This window comes from Sarcophilus harrisii, chromosome 5, assembly GCF_902635505.1.
Source record: "Sarcophilus harrisii chromosome 5, mSarHar1.11, whole genome shotgun sequence".
Lineage (NCBI taxonomy): Eukaryota > Metazoa > Chordata > Mammalia > Dasyuromorphia > Dasyuridae > Sarcophilus > Sarcophilus harrisii.
The window spans coordinates 122,114,916-122,134,359 of NC_045430.1; the positions used below are offsets into that span (position 1 = coordinate 122,114,916).

The 19,444-nt window shown below is 31.8% G+C and overlaps 1 protein-coding gene across 3 annotated transcripts in view; it reads left to right on the forward strand.

Annotated features, from left to right (window-relative positions):
- The window catches only part of STK38L (serine/threonine kinase 38 like), a 110,164-nt gene that overhangs the window by 80,930 nt on the left and 9,790 nt on the right, over positions 1-19,444 (forward strand). For all 3 annotated transcript variants that reach the window (XM_031938496.1, XM_003771399.4, XM_023504696.2), the window contains 8 exons: positions 1,017-1,068; positions 8,907-9,029; positions 10,117-10,200; positions 11,721-11,844; positions 14,307-14,461; positions 16,052-16,154; positions 16,388-16,449; positions 17,922-18,039. In XM_031938496.1, the coding sequence (XP_031794356.1) occupies positions 1,017-1,068; positions 8,907-9,029; positions 10,117-10,200; positions 11,721-11,844; positions 14,307-14,461; positions 16,052-16,154; positions 16,388-16,449; positions 17,922-18,039 (821 nt within the window). The remainder of the gene's footprint in view (positions 1-1,016; positions 1,069-8,906; positions 9,030-10,116; positions 10,201-11,720; positions 11,845-14,306; positions 14,462-16,051; positions 16,155-16,387; positions 16,450-17,921; positions 18,040-19,444) is intronic.

The following is a 19,444-nucleotide window of genomic DNA, read 5'->3' on the forward strand; positions in this document are numbered from 1 at the left end:
TCCTGCTGCCAAATGGGCTGCCGGATGATTTTTTAATAATTTCTAGAGGTGAAGAAGCCATTTTTCTGTAATTTCTTTTTGGATCTTTTTAGTCATTTGTTTCAGAGAGAATTCAAATCTGCAGTAGGTAAATGAGAAACTGGGCTGCTTGCCACTGTTCAAATAGTCATTTTGGCCATAAGATTTGGAATAATCTTTAGTGGCCCATTAATGTATGTAGATGCTGCTGCTGAGGGGTGAATTCTATAAAGAATTGGGCCTGTGGTCAGGAGTACTTGAGTTCATATCCAGCTTCATATATTTACTACTATGTGATCTTGGACAAATTACTTAACTGCTGTCTGCCTCAGTTTACCCAACTGTAAAATAAATAACAATTATCTGTCAGGATTGCTATGAGGACCAGGTGAGATAATATTTGTAAAGTGCTTGACACATAATAAGAAGTTAATTAACGTTTCCTTCCTTCCTTTCAACATAAACTCTATAATAGTGAGAACAATGATAAAATGTGCCATTTTCATATTCTCAATCCAGTCTTGGCTTAGATTTATAGCAAATTCACTCTCTTACTGGAAAAGTTTCTTTAATATAATTATGGCTATTATCTAACCAAGAGACTTTGTTCTTTGCTTGAATTATTTTACTGACAGTACATTTTAAGCAAGATTTAAGGCTACTTACTAAGCTTAGTTTTCCTTCTTATATGTTCTCTACAAAAACAATTTTAAAATCTCATGTAACTGTTGCAGTCCATATGACCAATCACCTCATTATTATCTTTGTAGCATTTCATAATTCAAGATGAAGTCTAAAATACAATATATCCCTATATATCCCAATATATCCCCAATATACACATGATAAACTGTGTATGTCTGTGACAATGGTCGGTTGATTTATAAGGCTCTATTTCTTAGTCTTAGGTAACTAAAGTAGCAAATGTGAAAGCTTATAATTGTCAACCAGGAGTCAAGGGCATTCTAAAAACAAACATTTTCTTTTTCTCCATACAGGCAAAAGAAGTTAGAGGTAGCTATGGAAGAAGAAGGATTGGCAGATGAAGAGGTAAGATAGCTTTCTGGTTTGTCAATATATGTCATGGATTTTTACACTTCTAGATGATTGCCTAGTTTAGAAAATCATCATTTGACTTATAGATTTATTTTCATCAATTTTAGTCATAAATGTGTTAAAGAAAAGGGAAAAAGTCCATTTACTACTTGTATAATTTTCCACCACCATCTTTAGCAGTAGTCACCAAAAGGAAGATTCAAGCATTATTGTTCTTTTGTAAATGAGATTTTGTAAAATACTTTATAGTATTAATATCTTAATGTATACAGAAGCAGTTTATTTCATTTAAAATAGAAGTGGATTGATTCATTCAATAAATTTGATTTACAATCAGGAAAACTCATTCCCCCCCCCCCCCCCCCCCTTATATCACTCCAAAAAAAATTTTAAAAAGGTTTCTTTGATTTACTTAAGGAATCTGTGAGTTCATCAGGTTGGGTTGTCCCTTTTATCAAGGCAAATTTCAATCCTTCCAAATTAGACAGTTTAATTAGTCAGCAACTCCCAAATTCATTACCTGCTGTTAATGGATCTCTCAGAAGATACATAGGCTGGTCCACAGAGTTGATAGGCTACTTGGTAAAATGCGCTAAAATTTGAGCTCCCTTAAGAACTTCCAGTTCAATATAAATTAGTATCAGAGGAGAAAGTAGAACATTATCTAACCATGATAGATCTTCACAACTCATTTTATTTTATGACTACAATTATTTATAATCTTGACATGTTAGAAAGGAAATGGCTTAGTTCTATAGGAAAACAATTGGGAAAATAATAAGATTAATGGAGCCCATGCTTTCATTTCTACTTACAGCTAATAAAAGCTTCTCTCTATATATATAAAAAAAAACTAAAACTTAGAAACATATGCAAAATATTTCTGCATATAATAAAATCTCTTTAATTGGTTATTTTCTACAGTACTGTTTAATTACTCTTCTTTTTTTTTGCTGAGGCAGTTGGGATTAAGTGACTTGCCCAGGATCACACAACTAGGAAGTGTTAAGTGTCTGAGATCAGATTTGAACTCAGGTCCTCCTGACTTCAGGGCTGGTGCTCTATCCACTGTGCCACCTAGCTGCCCCTAATTACCTTTCTAAATAATAATCTAATGGAGAAATTTCATCTCTTTATATTACAGAGTTTTACAATTCAAGGGGAATTTTAAGATCATTTAGCCAAAGTTAGAAAACAAGAATTCAGAAAGTTGTGATTTATTCAAAATCATACAGCTCATTCATTAGTGGCAAAGTATCTGGCTTTTAATCCAATCTCCTTGGATGATATTTGTCATAGATCTGTTGTATCTTGTTTATAAAGCTATTTAAAAAAAAAAATTACATAAATAGTAATGGTTTGAACACTATAAATAATCAAAATATATTAGCATACATTTATGCTTTAATTTAAAACATTAAAATTCATCTTAGATAAATTACTTAAACTGATATTTAAGTGAAATATCTACACCAAAATATATGTTTGTGTGTATATATATATATATATATATATATATATATATGTATATGTATAGTGTATATACTTACAGGCATTTGTAAAACCTAAGAAAACTATACATTCCTTGCCCTATTTTAGGAAAACTTAACCACACATACAATAAGCTTTACTCATATGGAATGTTAATAGTAGAGATTTTAAAGGACTACTTGTTCAAATTTAGAAAGATGGAGTAAGGCATCTATTCATTTTAATTTTTTCCTTCCTTGAATAGGATATTGACTAGCCCACAAAAATGTTTGAACTAGCTTTTCCTGAATATTTAATCTGTGATATAAATAGTAAACAAATAAAATACATATTCATCATTCCTAGGGTTTTTTTTTTTTAAAGCATATCTGTTTTAGGTGCATAATTACAAGGCTGGGTTTGAGTACATGACTTTGCTTCTTTTACTAGGTCACTTAATTGATGGTATTTACAGCAATGTAACCTTGTGTTACATTTATAATTTTGTATTTCCAGAATTATGATGATCTGTATATTAAATATTTGTGCTAAAAACATGAGTTATTTGTTGTGGAATGTAATATAAGATTTCAGATGGGTAATACTGCTATTTTCTCTTCCTTTTGGGGGGGTAGGTGGAGAAATAGTTGAAGACTTTTCCCTCTATTCTGATTAAAGCAGTTTATGTTTTCACAACTATACCAACTGCATTTAATTTTATAGTATTAGAGATGAACCAGCAGCTGCTTCAAATAATTCCTGCATTGATTCATTTCTGAATGTTTTATATCCAAAATATTTAAAGCAAATGGTTCTATAATGCCACCTTGTGGTTTTTGTTGATATAGTCAGAAGGAGTGATATGATTTAGTAGAGTAGCCATTTGTAGAGTTAGCATTGTCTGTTTACAAGCAAATCAATTTTTGAAGCTAACCCAAACTAGTGGAATGTGCCTACATGAACAGAATGCCTAGTTGTATAGTACTCATAGCTTGTTTATCTTACAGTTGATTTTTATGTCATATTCAAACTTTTAAATTTCCTTATTTATATTTCTTGATATATTATATATTAAATATGTAATATTTCTATATATATATTCTATCTTTATATTTCTATACTTATATAAAGCTTTATCATCAGTATAAAAATATGGTCAGTGAGAGAGAATATGGAGTAGGATACGGATATTGGAACAAAGATTGTTTCAGTTTGATACTTAATTTTTATCATCACTCATTATTAACCAATTTATTGATTTTATAAATCATTTAGTTTTATCTTTTGGTATTTGAATGAGCAGTATAATTTAGCTGGGCTAAACTACAATTGAATTTAGTACTTACATCATTTTTTACCATGAGCTTCTTAGATTATTTATATTTAAATCTAGCAAGATATATTGAACTATAGTAAATGCATTTTGAAATCCTTGATTCTGAAAATGATTTTGACATTTATTAGTTTAAATTTTATGACAGTGTATATATTATCATATTGAAAAGCTTAGGGATAATGTCTTACTCATGCTTATTTTCCCCATACTACTTTGTACGTATATAGAATATGCTCAGTAAATAGTTGAATGAAGTTTCAAGTGCTTACCACAGACTTCTCTGATAATGTTCTCCTCAGTTTATTTTATTGCCAGGATTTTTAATAATAATATCCTTAAGAGAGCACACTGGACACTTTAGGAATTTGAATGGAATAGATTTCCTAAGAGAATTCAAATTGATGGTGGAATACTATCACTTAATAAATAAAAAAAAATAAAAAATAAAAATCAGTTAATTAAAAAAAACCATAGGTCCAGCATAGGCACTAAACCTATGATTTCATTGATATAGGGAAATTCTATATAAGGAAATTTCCTATAGTGTAAGGCTTATACCAGTGCGATCAGTTAGTTAATGAACATTTGTTAAATGCCTATAATATCCCAGGCACTGTGAAACATAGTGTTTTTTAAAAAATTTATTTTAATAGTATATTATTTTTCCAATTACATATAAAGATGATTTTAGCTTTCATTTTTAAAAAATATTTTAAGTTCCAAATGTTTTTTGTCCTTCCTTCCCTTACCTTCCCCTGTCCCATGATAGCAAGCAATGTGATATAAGTTATATATGGACATTCATTCTTAATAATTTCCATATGAGTCATGTTGGGAAAGAAAAATCAGAACAAAAGGGAAAATCCATGAGAAGGAAAAAAATAAGGGAAAAAAAGGTGAATAAGTAGTATGCTTCCATCCTCATTCAATTTCGTAGTTTCCTTTCTGGATGTAGGTAGCATTTTCTATCCAAAGTTTATTGGGATTTCTTTGGATCACTAAATTGCCGAGAAGAGCTAAGTCTGTCATAGATGACCATCACACAATCTTGTCATTACTGTATACCATGAAATATAGTCTTAAACATGTTCCTAAGAGCAATGAGATGTCGACAATTCTAGCATAAGTACTAATAGGTAATACGTGAACTGATAAATAAGCTTAAGAAAAAATGCTGACAATCAGATATATAAAATAATATACTATCTACAACTACTATCTATCTACAACTTACTTAGTATACTTATCTAAAATATAGAACTATGGTGCAAGTATTAGAAATTACCTGATTCAATTCCCTCTGGCATTAATGTGGCTTTCTATACTATAAGCCTATTCAGTGATTGGAGAATTAATTAATTTTTGAGGCATTCCATGAATATGCCTTCTTATAACTTTCATTTATTTGTCTTAGAGCTTTCCTGGAGAATTCTAATAATTCCATATGATAACTCTTTAGATGTTTGAAGATTACTGTAATATTCTTAGTAATTCTCAGCTATTCTTTCAATTTGTATAATTCAAACATTTTCTAGTCCTTCAATTCATGTAATAAATATATCAGGCTGAGCAGAGGAGACTCATATGTTGGATAGAAAGTTGGTCTAGTTGCTTCCCAAAGCTCTTAAAGGAGTCGGTGAATAATTAAGGCTTTAAGATAATATATTATTGATTTGTATTTTAGATTATTCATATTTCATCTTTTAAAAAACTGCTGGCTAGATCAGATCTGAAGTATTGTGTTCAGATAGTTTCATCATTCTGTACAAAATATTTTAATGCTTCTAGCATTAAATTATTAAAAATTAAAATTTAAGCATTTTATGCATCCATTAATATTAAAAATATTTACAGAATATATGCTCAAGTTTCCCATACCTCATAACTTTTAGTGAATTCCTTTGACTTTTTTTCTCTCTGACTAGAATAATAATGATTAATTATAATAGCTAACATTTATATAGCAATTTAAGATTTATAAAGAGTTAACATATATTATCTTATGTGGTCCTCATAATGACCATTATAGTAGGTCCTATTATATTAGCCACTTTTTAGATAAGGACACTGAGTTTTGGGAAATGTAAGGAACTTGTCAAGGGTCATACAGCTGATAATACTTTGAATGTGGAGTTAAATCCTGGTCTTCTTACTTTAATTTAAAATATTGGTGATATGCTGCCACACTCCCAATGAAGCCTAGAGTATTTTGGAATTGGGAAATACTTAACAAAATAGGTATATATAGATATATAGAGCTTTGATTATGTTAACATGTGGTTTTTTAAGTCAAGATGCATGCTTATAGGCTTCTGTCTCTATTTGAATTTAACATCTCAGCAATATACTAGGCTGAAAGAAATTTAAGTTGTCTTTTGAAATTTAGATTTTCCTTTTGGAATGATTCAAATAGCTGCACATTCCCATAAGCTATCCAGTCTATTAACTGCCTCTTCTTCAGTTATACATCTAATTCATTATCCATTTGTGTTGTCTTCTTTCTATGACATGTTTGGACTGGTTGACAAATTTTGAGTTATCTGTTCAATTGCTTGCCATAGTTTTCATCCACTTAGTTTTTTTCTGGGCAAAGTTAGAGTGAACTCTTTTTAATGAATTTCATATAGAATACTTTATAATATTACAGAGTTTGATGTAAGCACCCCACCCATAGGACTTCACCATATATAGGAAATCCTGATTTGATTTAGATCCTATACTGCACAGACTCAGTGATATTATCAGATGTGTGTCTGTTTTTTGGCTATTAATATTAATAATTAAAGGGTCACTGAACAAAGTCATTTTTAATTGTTAAGAATCATGTATAATTTAATCTATGTGTGAAATGTCGTGTGGGAAAAGAGCCATTTTTTCCCCTAGCAAATAAATTTTTTTTTAATCAACAAGCAACAAACATTAAAGGATCTTGTATACACTTTTCTAAAAAGTATGATTGTAAATATCTAGTGTACAGCTGAATATAATCTTTAAAAGTATGGCTATTGCCTTCTTAATACTTCATCAAGAATTATCATGAATATTTTGTAGAGATGGGAAAGTAGACCTATGGATTAGCTTTCTTGGTCTGTAATATTTGTAAGTCTCCTTTTTCATAATAAGGACTGATTTTTTTCCCCCCAACTCTTTTAGAATCTTTGAAATCATGCCTTCAGAATCATGTCACCCTCCAGCACATTCCCCTTCTTTATATGTTTTTTCTAGTCCAGTTGCTTTTCCAAAACATCTTTTTTTTTTCAGTTCTATTTCTTACTCTAATAAGATATAGAGTTCAAATATGGTAGAACTTCTGTTCTTGGAGTTAAAGAGAGATTTTTAAAAAAAAATCTTAACAGATCTTTTTCATTTTTCATTTGATTGCTGACCTTCTAGTTTCCCCTTAAGTGTCCAAGAGATGACTTTTTTTGGTCTTGAAACTTGTTTATCTTTTAAAGCTTCTTGCTATACAGAAGAACTTTAGTTCATATTCTCCCATATTTTCCAAATGAACTTATAATTTTTCAATTCAATAAACATTTATTAAGCCCCTACTATGTCCTGTACTGTGCTAAAGTACGGGGGAAAGGAAAAGTCCCATACTAACTGTGTATGTATTATACGAGCCTCCTAAAAACTCTGAGATTCACCATCAGGTTACCTTTATATTTATAAATATTTTGCTCATAGGCAATCCTGTAGACTATGTTGTAAATGGTGACAGTGGATGGAGCATTCATATCTTTGAAATCATAATATTAAAATATTAAAACAAGGATAAAAAGGCCAGATGATATAAAATTACAGAGGGTCTTGATTACCATTTAAAGGAGTTTGAATTTTATTTTGTAAGCAGTAGGGAACAATGAAGATGTTTGAACAGAAGAATGAAGAGCCTGACTGGATTTGTGCATTAGGAAGCTTAGTTAGTTCTATAAAATGAAACAAAATATTGGTGTTAAGGAGAATAGATACAGAAAGACTTGTTAGGAGGTTCTTGTGATATTGAGGGTCTATTCTTGGGTACTTATGGATAAAGAGAAGAGAAATACTAAGAGGTTGGCATCTGAAAATTTTGGAGATTTATTAGATAGTGTCACTGATGTGATAGGACTAGAGTGAATATAAATAAAAGATGGTAAAATTAAAAAAAATTTTACAGGGCATGATTATCTTGTTTTCTTCTTTTAACTGAAAAATGAATAATTTTGTAAATATTAGAAAATTATTGTAAATTTACAGTATTGTAAATTTTGTTGTATAATGCACTATTGTTGATTTACAATGAAAAGTTATTTTATTCTATTATTATTATAGTTTCTTTTGTAACTAGGATTAAGGAAGACACTGAAAAATTTAGCAAAATGGAAGGGAGAAATTGAAATCATCTTCATCAAACAGGAGGCTAAGTTATCTTGCAAAACTGTGAGGACTATTGAAATTATCCTGGTGGCTTTAGAAGAAATTTTAAAAATTCAGAACAATAGTTTGACAAATGAAATAAAGTCAGTAAGAGTAGGCAAGAAGAGTTATTGAATAGCATTGAGGACTCAGCTGATGTTATATACCATGCATTTGTAGTCTTATTTCGCACTGAGTGCAGAGAATATGTTGTTGCTATTGTATTGTGCTGGGTGGAAAGAAAACATAAATGTCAGAAACTTCTTAAACTTTCCTATCCTACCCATTTTTTACACTTAATGCAGAAAAGACATGTAGGCTTGTGGGTTTTTAGAACTAGAAGGAGAGAGGAGAGGGTTAGAGAGCAGCTAGTCCAACTCCATCTTTTACAAATAAAGACACTTAGGTCTCAAGAAGTTAATTTGGTTGCCAAAATTACATAGCTAATAAGTGGCAAGGATAATAATCTAGTTATCATAAATAAAAGTTCTATATATATTTTTATTATAAACAAAAATTATTACAAATAAAAGAATTTTTATGTCTAGATTTATGTTGTAGACCTTTACAAAAACAATTTTAAAAATAAATCAATCTTGTAATTTAATTATTCTTTTTTCCCCTATAGAAAAAATTACGGCGATCACAGCATGCTCGCAAAGAAACTGAATTTCTTAGACTCAAAAGGACAAGGCTTGGCTTGGATGACTTCGAATCCCTGAAAGTTATAGGGAGAGGAGCCTTTGGAGAGGTTCATGTCTTTCCTTAAGTCCTGTCTTGATAATTCAACCCATCTTTTCTCCTGAGCCCCTGATTTGTCTTTTGGTATATTTATTCATCTAATATCATGTATTTCATCTTTTTAATTTGGGAAGTAAAAATATTGTATTAAAACACAGACTTTCTGAAATTTCAAATGTTACTTTTTTACAGTAATATAATGAATTTTTACCATTTTAAGAGTTTTAGAAGAATTTCTAGATTTTTTTTTTTTGATGTGTTCTAGGAAATTATAATAGAAAAGAAAATGTTACTTCCACTTCAGAAAGATTATCTTTTCCAAATGGTTATTATGTTTCTTAGCATGTGTTTCCTAGGGGAAGATATATCTGATATTTGTATATCTATTCAGGTGTATATATATATATTGCTTATAAGATTTGTGATTTAATTGATGTAGAGATCTTCCAGAGAGGAACTTCTTCCAGTAGATACCAGCACCCTCATTGCCATGTCCAGAAGGGGACCATTTAAATTGTCCAGGGTCACATAGGCAATACAACCCAAACTTAGAATTTCTTGATTCTAAAGTTAGATTTGACTATTTACTACTTACAAAGCCTTTAAGGAAATATGTGATCTCATGGAGTACTAACCTTAGAAGCAGAAAGAAATGTGTTCAGATCCTATCTGTGACACTTAAATAGTTGTGTGATTATGTAGAAGACACTGAAACTCTTTGAGCCTCAAGCAGTTCTCCAGAACTTTAAACTATAGAGGAGTTGAGATCTCACTAGATGGAGGAAATCCCATCCTTTGTAATCACATTATTAACATATTATCATCATAATAATATCATATACACACATGCCAACTATCTTGATAAAAATGAAAATAATTTTATTGGTATTATTGATGGCATTCATAGAATGTATTTTATTCTGATTTGCTCTTGAATTAAATTAATAGCTATGTGTTTCCCATGTAGATAGATAATGTTTTGGTATATGCAGTAATAATTTATCAAAATAAACTCCTGCTATTTAATTAAACTCTGCTTTCTACAGAGCCAGTTTCATGAATTTATCCAGGAAAAATAATATGCCTTTTGTTTCTAGGTACGCCTTGTCCAGAAGAAAGACACAGGCCATATCTATGCAATGAAGATATTGAGGAAGGCTGACATGCTTGAAAAAGAACAGGTATGTATTGCACAATATTTATACCCATCTTAAAGTATTTATTATATATTGCTTAGATGGAAATAAATTTGGGGTTTTGAAAAACTGGTAGGGGGGGAATTTAGAATAAAGAAACCTTTATCATTTAATCCTTTTAATCATTTAATCCTATTTCTTCATTTTATGATGAAGGAATCAGTCCTGGGAAAGTTAAATGATTTGCCCAAAGTCATATAGGTAATTAGTAACAAAACAAGAACTAAAAGTTAGGTGATAATTATTTTTTTAATTAAAGCATATGGGGAAAATGACATGGATCCTCAGAGTAACAGATTACTGTTTTAGTAATCTGATCAGTTGTTGCCTAACCTTATCATGAGTTTTTGATTCTCTCCTAAGTATTTACAATAGGACAGGTAGATGGTGTAATATATACAGCACTGGGTCATTGGGAAGCTTCATCTTCATGAATTCTCATCCAGCTTCAGATACTTATTAGCTATATGACCCTGGGCAAGTCACTTAATTCTCTCTGTCTCATTTTTCTCATCTGTAATATGAATCCAAGAAAGAAATGGCAAAATATTACAATAGCTTTGCTAAAAAGAAAAAGAAAAAAAACCAAATGAAGTCACAAAGAACCTAAAAACAAGTCAACAACAACTACAAGATATATCTCTTTTCCTCTATAAAACTCAGTCAAAATAAAGATATATCCTTTTCCCCTTCTGTAGAGAAATGAAAGGCTTTCTTAATAAATCCTATTTCCTCATATTTTTAATAATTTTGCTCATGTTCTTGTACCATCTCCAAGTTTTCTAGAGTTTCTATTAGCTTAAGATGCAAACCAATAACTGATCTGGATTAATAGAGGGAGTTTCCTCCCTGTAATAATGAAAAAATGGTTTGAGGATGGACACATACATGCATGCATGCATGCAAACATGTCCACACAATACGTTTCTACTTTGTCAGGTGTTCATTTGTATCCAGGCAATGATAGTGTTTACCATTGTATTCATTTAAGCAAAATACTGTACCCTGATCTTTCCTGTGATATTCTGTGCTCCTTAGCCTTTGGATACCTTTGGAGGAACATAATTTCTAACTTGGCTTTGAGACATTTACAAATAATCCAAACATTTTTATTCACGCTAATGTAATAATTTCCTGAGCCTATAGTGGATACATTATAAAAGTTTGCCATTTTTCCTTTATTTGTTGTCTTAAAATACTTTTTCAAAGCTTAGAATTAAAAATTCCCACCTTTGCTTTATACTTTTGGTAAGTAAATTCACTTAATCTGGTGTCAGGAAATAAGGCTACAATTAAGGATTTCTCCTCTGATTTCCTGTGTTTGGATTTAAATGCTCTTAAATAAACTGAATAATAAACTTATTTTTAAATATGATATTTTAGAGATCACTGGGTTTTTTTTTTCTTTTAATCCTAGAGCTCCTTATTACTGCAGGAAAAGCACTAACTAACTAATTTATCAAAATTAAATATTAATGTGTATTGTATTTACTTTTTAAAATTAGGTGGCCCATATCCGAGCAGAGAGAGATATATTGGTAGAAGCAGATGGTGCCTGGGTTGTGAAGATGTTTTATAGTTTTCAAGATAAAAGGAATCTTTATCTAATCATGGAATTTCTCCCTGGAGGTAAACACAAACACAAGAGCAGTGACAAACCAATGCAACCATGTCATTTTTATGTTTGATGATAGAAAGTGCAATATTAATTTATATAGAGGTTGGCTTGTGTGCTTTAGTTATTAGTTACAGAATTAATGAATCAGGGACCTTTTTTATGTCCTAGAATCATTTCTAGCTTGAGATGGAAAGATTTAGTTCAATGAATATCATTTCTACTAATTCAACATAATTCATATTCTTTGACCATGAAAATATTCTAGGCCACTAGTTCTCAAACTTTCTTTTTTTCCAGCAATGGGACCCTCACTTTAAACAAAACTTAGTGGAACCTTTAAGTAAAATTTTAAAAAATATTTTTAATGCCTGCCAACAAGGGCCACATAGTAAAATAAGACTATATAAAAAAGAAAACCTTCTTTTGAATCTTAAAGCATCTTTGATCTGCTTACATAAGAGAATAAATTCCAGGCTTTACAAAGCCTGATTTTTCATTTTAGCCATGAGTAAAACATAAAAAGATAGTTCTCTAAGAATCATGGTTATTTTCTTTCTTAAACATTCTCTTCCATGAGTCCAGTGAGAGGACCTTGTCCATAACTAGAATGGCTGTTAATCCTATCAGAATATAACAGAAAGAACAAAAAACAGTTTTATCTTTCTCCAAGATTCAATGAAAGAAGAGACAATAATAGAACTTTAAAAAAAAATATATGAATAAAGCATCTAAGAGTTTTTTTTCTTCCAGTAGAATATAATATTCTCTGGAGGAATATAAGCATTTTGAGGGACAGTGATTGTTATTTTTATCTTTTTTTCTTCTGTGGAGTCCCTTGAATGTAATAGGCACTTAATAAATGTTTATTAATTTTAATTCTGGATTTCTTTCTAAATTCTCTCTAGGAGAGGTCCAAGAGACCACAAATTGGGACACAAGGTCTAACAACTTTTATAAGATAAATTCAATTCAATGAACATTTATTAAGCATTATTCTTTTCTAATCACCGTGCTAGGAGTTAGGATACAAAGACCAAAAAGAAATAATTAAAAACAAAAAGTTTCTGGCATAGAGTAACTTACATTCTTTTAGAGATACTAAATTAATCCTAGATGCCACATAGGGAGGAAAGGAAAAAGAGAAATCCAGGTAAAATGTTCTGGGAATAGCTAAGGAAGGAGAGAACCCTTTGATTTGAAGACATCAGAGGAGGCTTCGGAGGATGACACCTACATTGAACCTTAAACTGAAAGATTCTAAAATAACCACAAAGAAATATATCTGGGGCTTGGGAGCAGGTGATGTGATGCAGAATTCCAAGAACAGCTAAAGATGTAAGTTTGAAATTATCTGACATGTGAAATAGATTTAATTCAAACATTTATCCTGTAACATGCACTCATAACATGCAGAGTACTCAGCTAAATGCTAAGGATATAGATTTTTAAAAAATTAAATATTCTCTGCTATCAAGGAATGTGCATTTTTCTGCAGTTATAGGATCAGAAGCCAGATTGTAAATGGTCAGTTAGTTGTGAGGAAATAGAGAAAAAATATAGTTTATTCTTTGTAGGAATGTAAGACATAAACATAGGACAATAATTTGATGGACATTGTTTTCCTAATGGTTTTTATTTTATTTTAGTGTGTGTATATATAGATTACTTGAAAGTCCTGGAAAATCTTGAGTGTGAGGTCTTTGTGCTCAAGTAATAGGTAACAGAAAAACAGAAGGAAATTTGATACAAGTAAATCAAGGAAGTTGTGAAGAAAGGCAGGGAGCTAAAGAGAAGGTGGGACTCCCAGAGATGGAAATTTGAGCAGGAAGAGAGAAAGGAAGAGAGGCAGCTCCTCAGTTGGGGCTTCAGAGGGGAGAAAGCAATGCTACAAAACAGAGTCTGAGAAATAAGAACAGGGATTTAGAGCTCCCAGTTTTTGCTTTCAGGCTTACCCCTTGAAGTAGAAAGCTATGAATAGCCCCAGGGCAAGATAGGAAATTGTGTCATTGTCAATGATTTTGCTGCCCATTTCTGCTTCAATCTAGAGTTTTATTGGAGAGTTTGAGGCTTGAGTGAAGATTTTGTTCATGAAGCCATTCTTGGGTTTCCTGCCTTTTTGATGTCTGATAACTAGGAACCTTGACTAGTCTTCTACAGCTTGACTTAGTTTGGCTGGGTCTCTGAACTTAGTATTAGCTTGAATTCAAATAGTCATTGAAGCTCCAAGGTGATGGTGGGTTTCTAGGAACAAATCCCTACGGTGTTTATATTGTAAACACTTTCCCCCAGATGTTGAAGATGTATAGAACTGACATCGACTACAGAATCCTACAGAAATTGCACATATAGGACCACAGAATGATAGGATCGTAGACTTAGCAATGTAAGGGATCTTGGAGGATACTCTCTAAGTACAATTAATTCCCTTTTTGAGGCATTCCATATAACATGCCTCTTAATTTCCACCATTCAGGAGACATGATGACATTACTAATGAAGAAAGATACCTTGACAGAAGAAGAAACCCAGTTCTATATTTCAGAGACTGTTCTGGCTATCGATGCAATTCACCAGTTGGGGTTCATTCACCGAGATATCAAACCAGACAACCTCTTATTGGATGCCAAGGCATGTGAATGAACTGATAAGCTCTTAACCTGCTGGTTATAATTTGGTAAAGAAATGGAGCTGTTGGTTTTTTCCCCCTTAATGTTTTTATTGATAATAATGGTCTTTTCTTTTTATATTTCATTGTCACTTCCCGATGACTTTCAACCCCACCTGCAAATGTTCCATAGCACTTTCTCCTATTAAAAATAAGTATAGTCAAGCTAAATAGATCAACACATTGGTCATGTCTGCAAATGTATGCCTCGTTCCACACCTGTGGTCCAATACCTCTCTGCCAAGGGATAGGAGGCTGACCTCACTATCAGTCTTCTATAGTCATGATTGGTCACTGCATTGATCAGAATTCTGACATTGTTTTCCTTTACATTGCTGTTTAAATTGTTCTTCTGGTTCTGCTTACTTTGTTCTTTAGGAAGACTTCAAGATTTTCCTAATTTCTCTAAATTCTTCATATTTACTATTTCTTATGAGGAGGGGGAGGGAGCATGCATTGATTAGTTGCCTACTGTGTACCAGGCACTGTGTTATGTAAAAGTTTTACAAATATTTTCTCAGTTTTATTGTTCACAACTATGTAAGAGAGGTGCTACTATAATTCCTATTTTTATAGTTGAGGAAAGTGAGACAGGTATCACAGGTATTCAATAAGTGTCTGAGGCTGAATTTAAACTCAGGTGGTTCTTGACCCCAAGCTCAGCACTCTTACCTTCTGTACCACTTACCTGCCTGATACAGTACTCTTGCATTATATTCATATGCCACAAATTTTTTTAACCATTCCACAACTAATGTGCACTTACTTTGCTTTCATATCTTTTCTATGAAAAAAATGCATTAAACATATTCTTATATATCAAACCTTTCCCTTTGCCTTTGATGTCCCTGGGGTATAATGCCTTTAAGTGTCACAATATATACAAATTAGTAACTTTATAAAAATATAATTCTGATTTGTCTTCCAGAATATCTGGCATACTTAACAGTTCCATCAACAGAGTATTAGCATGTCTTCCACAGCACTCTCACTATCCCTTTGTTTACCATCTTTCTTCTTTTGTCACCCATTTAGCTATAAATTTTTCCAAATGGAAATGGGTAGATTGAATTTTTATTGAGAATAAACCACTTTATTTCACAGAATCAGGAAGCTGGGGTAGGGAATATGAGTGATATGGTATCAAGAATCTAAATATGACAATATTACTATGTTTGAGTATCCAGCAACCTTATAAATCATGGGTCAGCAAATCTTAACTTCTGGATCAAACCCAAATCCTGTTTTATCAGTCTTCATAGCTAAGAATGGTTTTTACAGTTTAAAACAAATCTAGTTTAAAAAAATTTTAAGCTATTCTTAGCCTCCAGCTTATGCAAAGACTTATTTTATTCCTTAATTTGTAGATCCCTATTGATTTTTACTATTATATGGGACTCTACCCTCTCAGATCATCATATAGGATTTAATATCTTCATATGTATTCATCTTATAGTAGATACTTTACAAGGTATATTTCCAAATTAAATCTAATAAAACAAATCAATCTCAAAAGGTACTCTGAGATTTAACCAGATCCTTTTTTTTTTCAGGGACATGTAAAGTTATCTGATTTTGGCCTATGCACAGGCTTAAAGAAAGCTCATAGGACTGAATTTTATAGGAACCTTACACATAATCCACCAAGTGATTTCTGTAAGTTTTAGAATTTTTTAGTAAACAAACTCAGTGTATTATTTTCAGGAACTTGATTGTTGTACTATGTTAAGTTGCTTTTCAATATGAAATTGCTTTAAGTTGTAAAAGTTTATATTATTAGAATGAAATTGCCAAGTCAAAGCTTTGTGTTCAATTTTTTGTGGGTTTTTTTTTTTTTTTTTGCTCAGTCTTTTTCACTGTATCTTCATTCTTTGTTTTATTAAAATTAGCATTTCAGAACATGAACTCAAAAAGAAAAGCAGAAACGTGGAAGAAAAATAGGAGACAACTGGTGAGTAGTTTTTAAGACAGGATCTTTATGCTGTCAGATTGATTTCACCTTGACTGTTATAGTTGTGCTGATTGAGATTATTGTAGAGTGGGGTTTTGTGGGGGGTGGAATTCCTTTTTTAGCATGATCTGGAGAGAAACTAGGGAAAATTAGGCGGCTCAGTATACAGAGTACTGGTGATGGAGCCAGGAGGAACTGAGTTCAAATGTGGTTTCAGTCACTTACTAGCCATATGACCCTGGGCAAGCCATTTAACCTGTTTGCCTCAGTTTCCTCAACTATACAAATGAGCAAATCACTCTAGTATCCTTGCCAAGAAAACCCTAACTCATTAGAGTTAGACACAACTGAAAATGACCGATTGATGAAAGGCAGATATTCCCTCAAAATCTGATGGTGATTTTTTTTTTTTTTTTTTTTTTTTTGGCCACAGAAATTCTTGAATTACCATGGTTCCTAAAATATGGAGAGTTTGTATTTTGCATTTATGGAAAGAAGTTGTTCCATAACGTTGCATAGGAAAACCAAGTAAATTGTACAGTTTCTTTGGGTATTAGATAGTAATGGAGAGATGTAGTATGGAGGTGGAGCAGAGGGACTGCATAAAAAACTATAAGCCTTGGAATCTGGAAGATCGGATCTTAATTGCACTTCTAACACATTATCTGGTGGGACGAGTCATTTAATCTCTCAGGATCCCAGGCAATTCTTTTAGGATTTCAGGTTATCATGGGCTGCCCTATCAATATCAATGGAAGTAATCTCTATATTAAGAGTATTCTCCCTTTCCTGCTTCCTGACTTCCTAACTAAAATATTTTCTACAGGAACCTTTCTCCAATGCCTTTTACGTTATATATATTTTTTGCTTTGTATATATTTGTTTGCATGTTGTCTCCCCCATTAGATTGTTAGCTCTTTGGAGCATAAACTATCTTTTGTATTTTTTTTTTAATATTCCCAGCACTTAGCATAGTGCTGAGCACATAAAAGTATAGAGCCACACACAAAAATTATTATGCTGCCTAATTCTTAGTTAATGCTTATTAATCCTAAGAATGCCTTTTTCTTCTTCCTGATGTTTATAGTCTGGTCATTTCATTAGTTCTTCACCAAAAGCTTAGCTTTGTTCCTTCAAAATATACTAAGTACCCTACTATGGCCAAGCAGTTTAATGTACATCTTTTTAGCTGTTTATTATCACTTTGGATAAAAGATTTGATAGAGAAATTTGATGCTTTTGCCTCTAATAGATTTATTATCTCATTGATGTGGGATTTTCCCAGTAGTGATATAGATCAAAAACCTTTTATATGTCTCCATCTTTGAACTTCAGATACTCTAGCTCTGTCTTGTAAAAAGTAAATGTTGGTTGAAAGAATTTATAAGTGCTTTTCATTTTAAATAATACTTATTCCAAATTTTTCAATAGGAACATTGTTAGTGTATCTTTGACAAAGTCTTTTCTTTCAGGCATATTCCACAGTTGGAACTCCAGATTACATTGCTCCAGAAGTATTCATGCAGACTGGGTACAACAAATTGTGTGACTGGTGGTCATTGGGAGTGATTATGTATGAAATGCTAATCGGTATGACTTTCATTATTAATTGCAATCTGCAGTACATAATTGTTCTTAAAGGGCTCAGACAGAACATACTAAGTATACAGAGTCACTATTAGAAAATAGGCCATCTTGTGGTTTTTGTTTTTTGTTTTTAGAAAGTTATTAATTCTATTTTTGTTTCTGGCAAAAATAATAATAGAAACTGTGGATATGCATATTTTCAACATATTTAAATGTTTTTAAAGATGTTAAATGTATTTTAATATATTCATCTATGTTTTTCTGAGTATAGAGTTTAGAGATATGTTCATACAATCATTAGATAGAAATATTTTTTTAAAGTCCTTTATATATTTTGAGAGGAGCAATGTGGTATGGTGAATAGTTAATCTCAAAGCCAGCTCTAAAAACCTGAATATGGCACATTGGTCATTAATTGTCACTATCTCTAGCTGCTTTGTGTTACAGAGAAGAAATAAACTGTCTGGGAATTCTCTATAGTCAAATCAAGTCAAGTGAGCAAGCATTCATACCAATGAAATGATGGGTCTAGTCTCTAACTATCTATACTTTATAACTTTTACATATGTTATTCAGTACCTATTCTCTTTTAAAACATATTGAGTTGGGTTATGTAATTGTGGTCCAAAAAGTCCCTTATTTCACTGGAATTGAATACATCATTTAGTTGGTCTCTTAGTGGCTACCTGTTGCCTCCAGGATAAAACAAGAACTCCTCCAGCCAGTTCTTACGGCTTTTTACATTATATTTCCTTTTAGCCTTATTTTACATTACTTACTGTTAAGCACTTTTTATTCTACTCAAATTGCGCTATTAGCTATTCCCCAATTTAGTTTGTCATTATGTCCCCATCCATCTCACTGGCTCCTCCACCTAGAATTCCTTCCTCTGTGCCTTTCAGAATCCTTATCTTTCTTTAAGATTCAGCTCAGGGGTCACATTCCCTGATCCTCTCTCTGCCCAAGGTGTAGTGGCAGATTTGGTATAGTGATATAGTAGAGAGAGCTAACCTCAAGGCCAAGTCTATATCGACATATATTTATTTGTGTATGTCTTGTATTCCATTGGTAAAATGTTAGCTCCTTGAGGGAAGGGACCATTTTGTTTTTGTCTTTTTAATCCCAATTCTTACATTACCTGTAGATGGTATGTGCTTAATAAGGAGGGAAGAGCATTTTTTAAAAGCACCTGTTATGTGCCAGGCACTGTGCTGAGTGTTTCACTAATATTAGGATTTGAATACCAGCTGTAACAGCAATATCATCTTTTACTTTCCTCACAAAAATTCTTCAAAGTAGTGGAAGTATTTTTAAAATTGTTTTATTCTGAAGTACACAGACCAAAAAAGAATTGCCATTGCCATATGCAAAGTAGAACAAGAAAACAGGATTGAACATAAAACTGTGA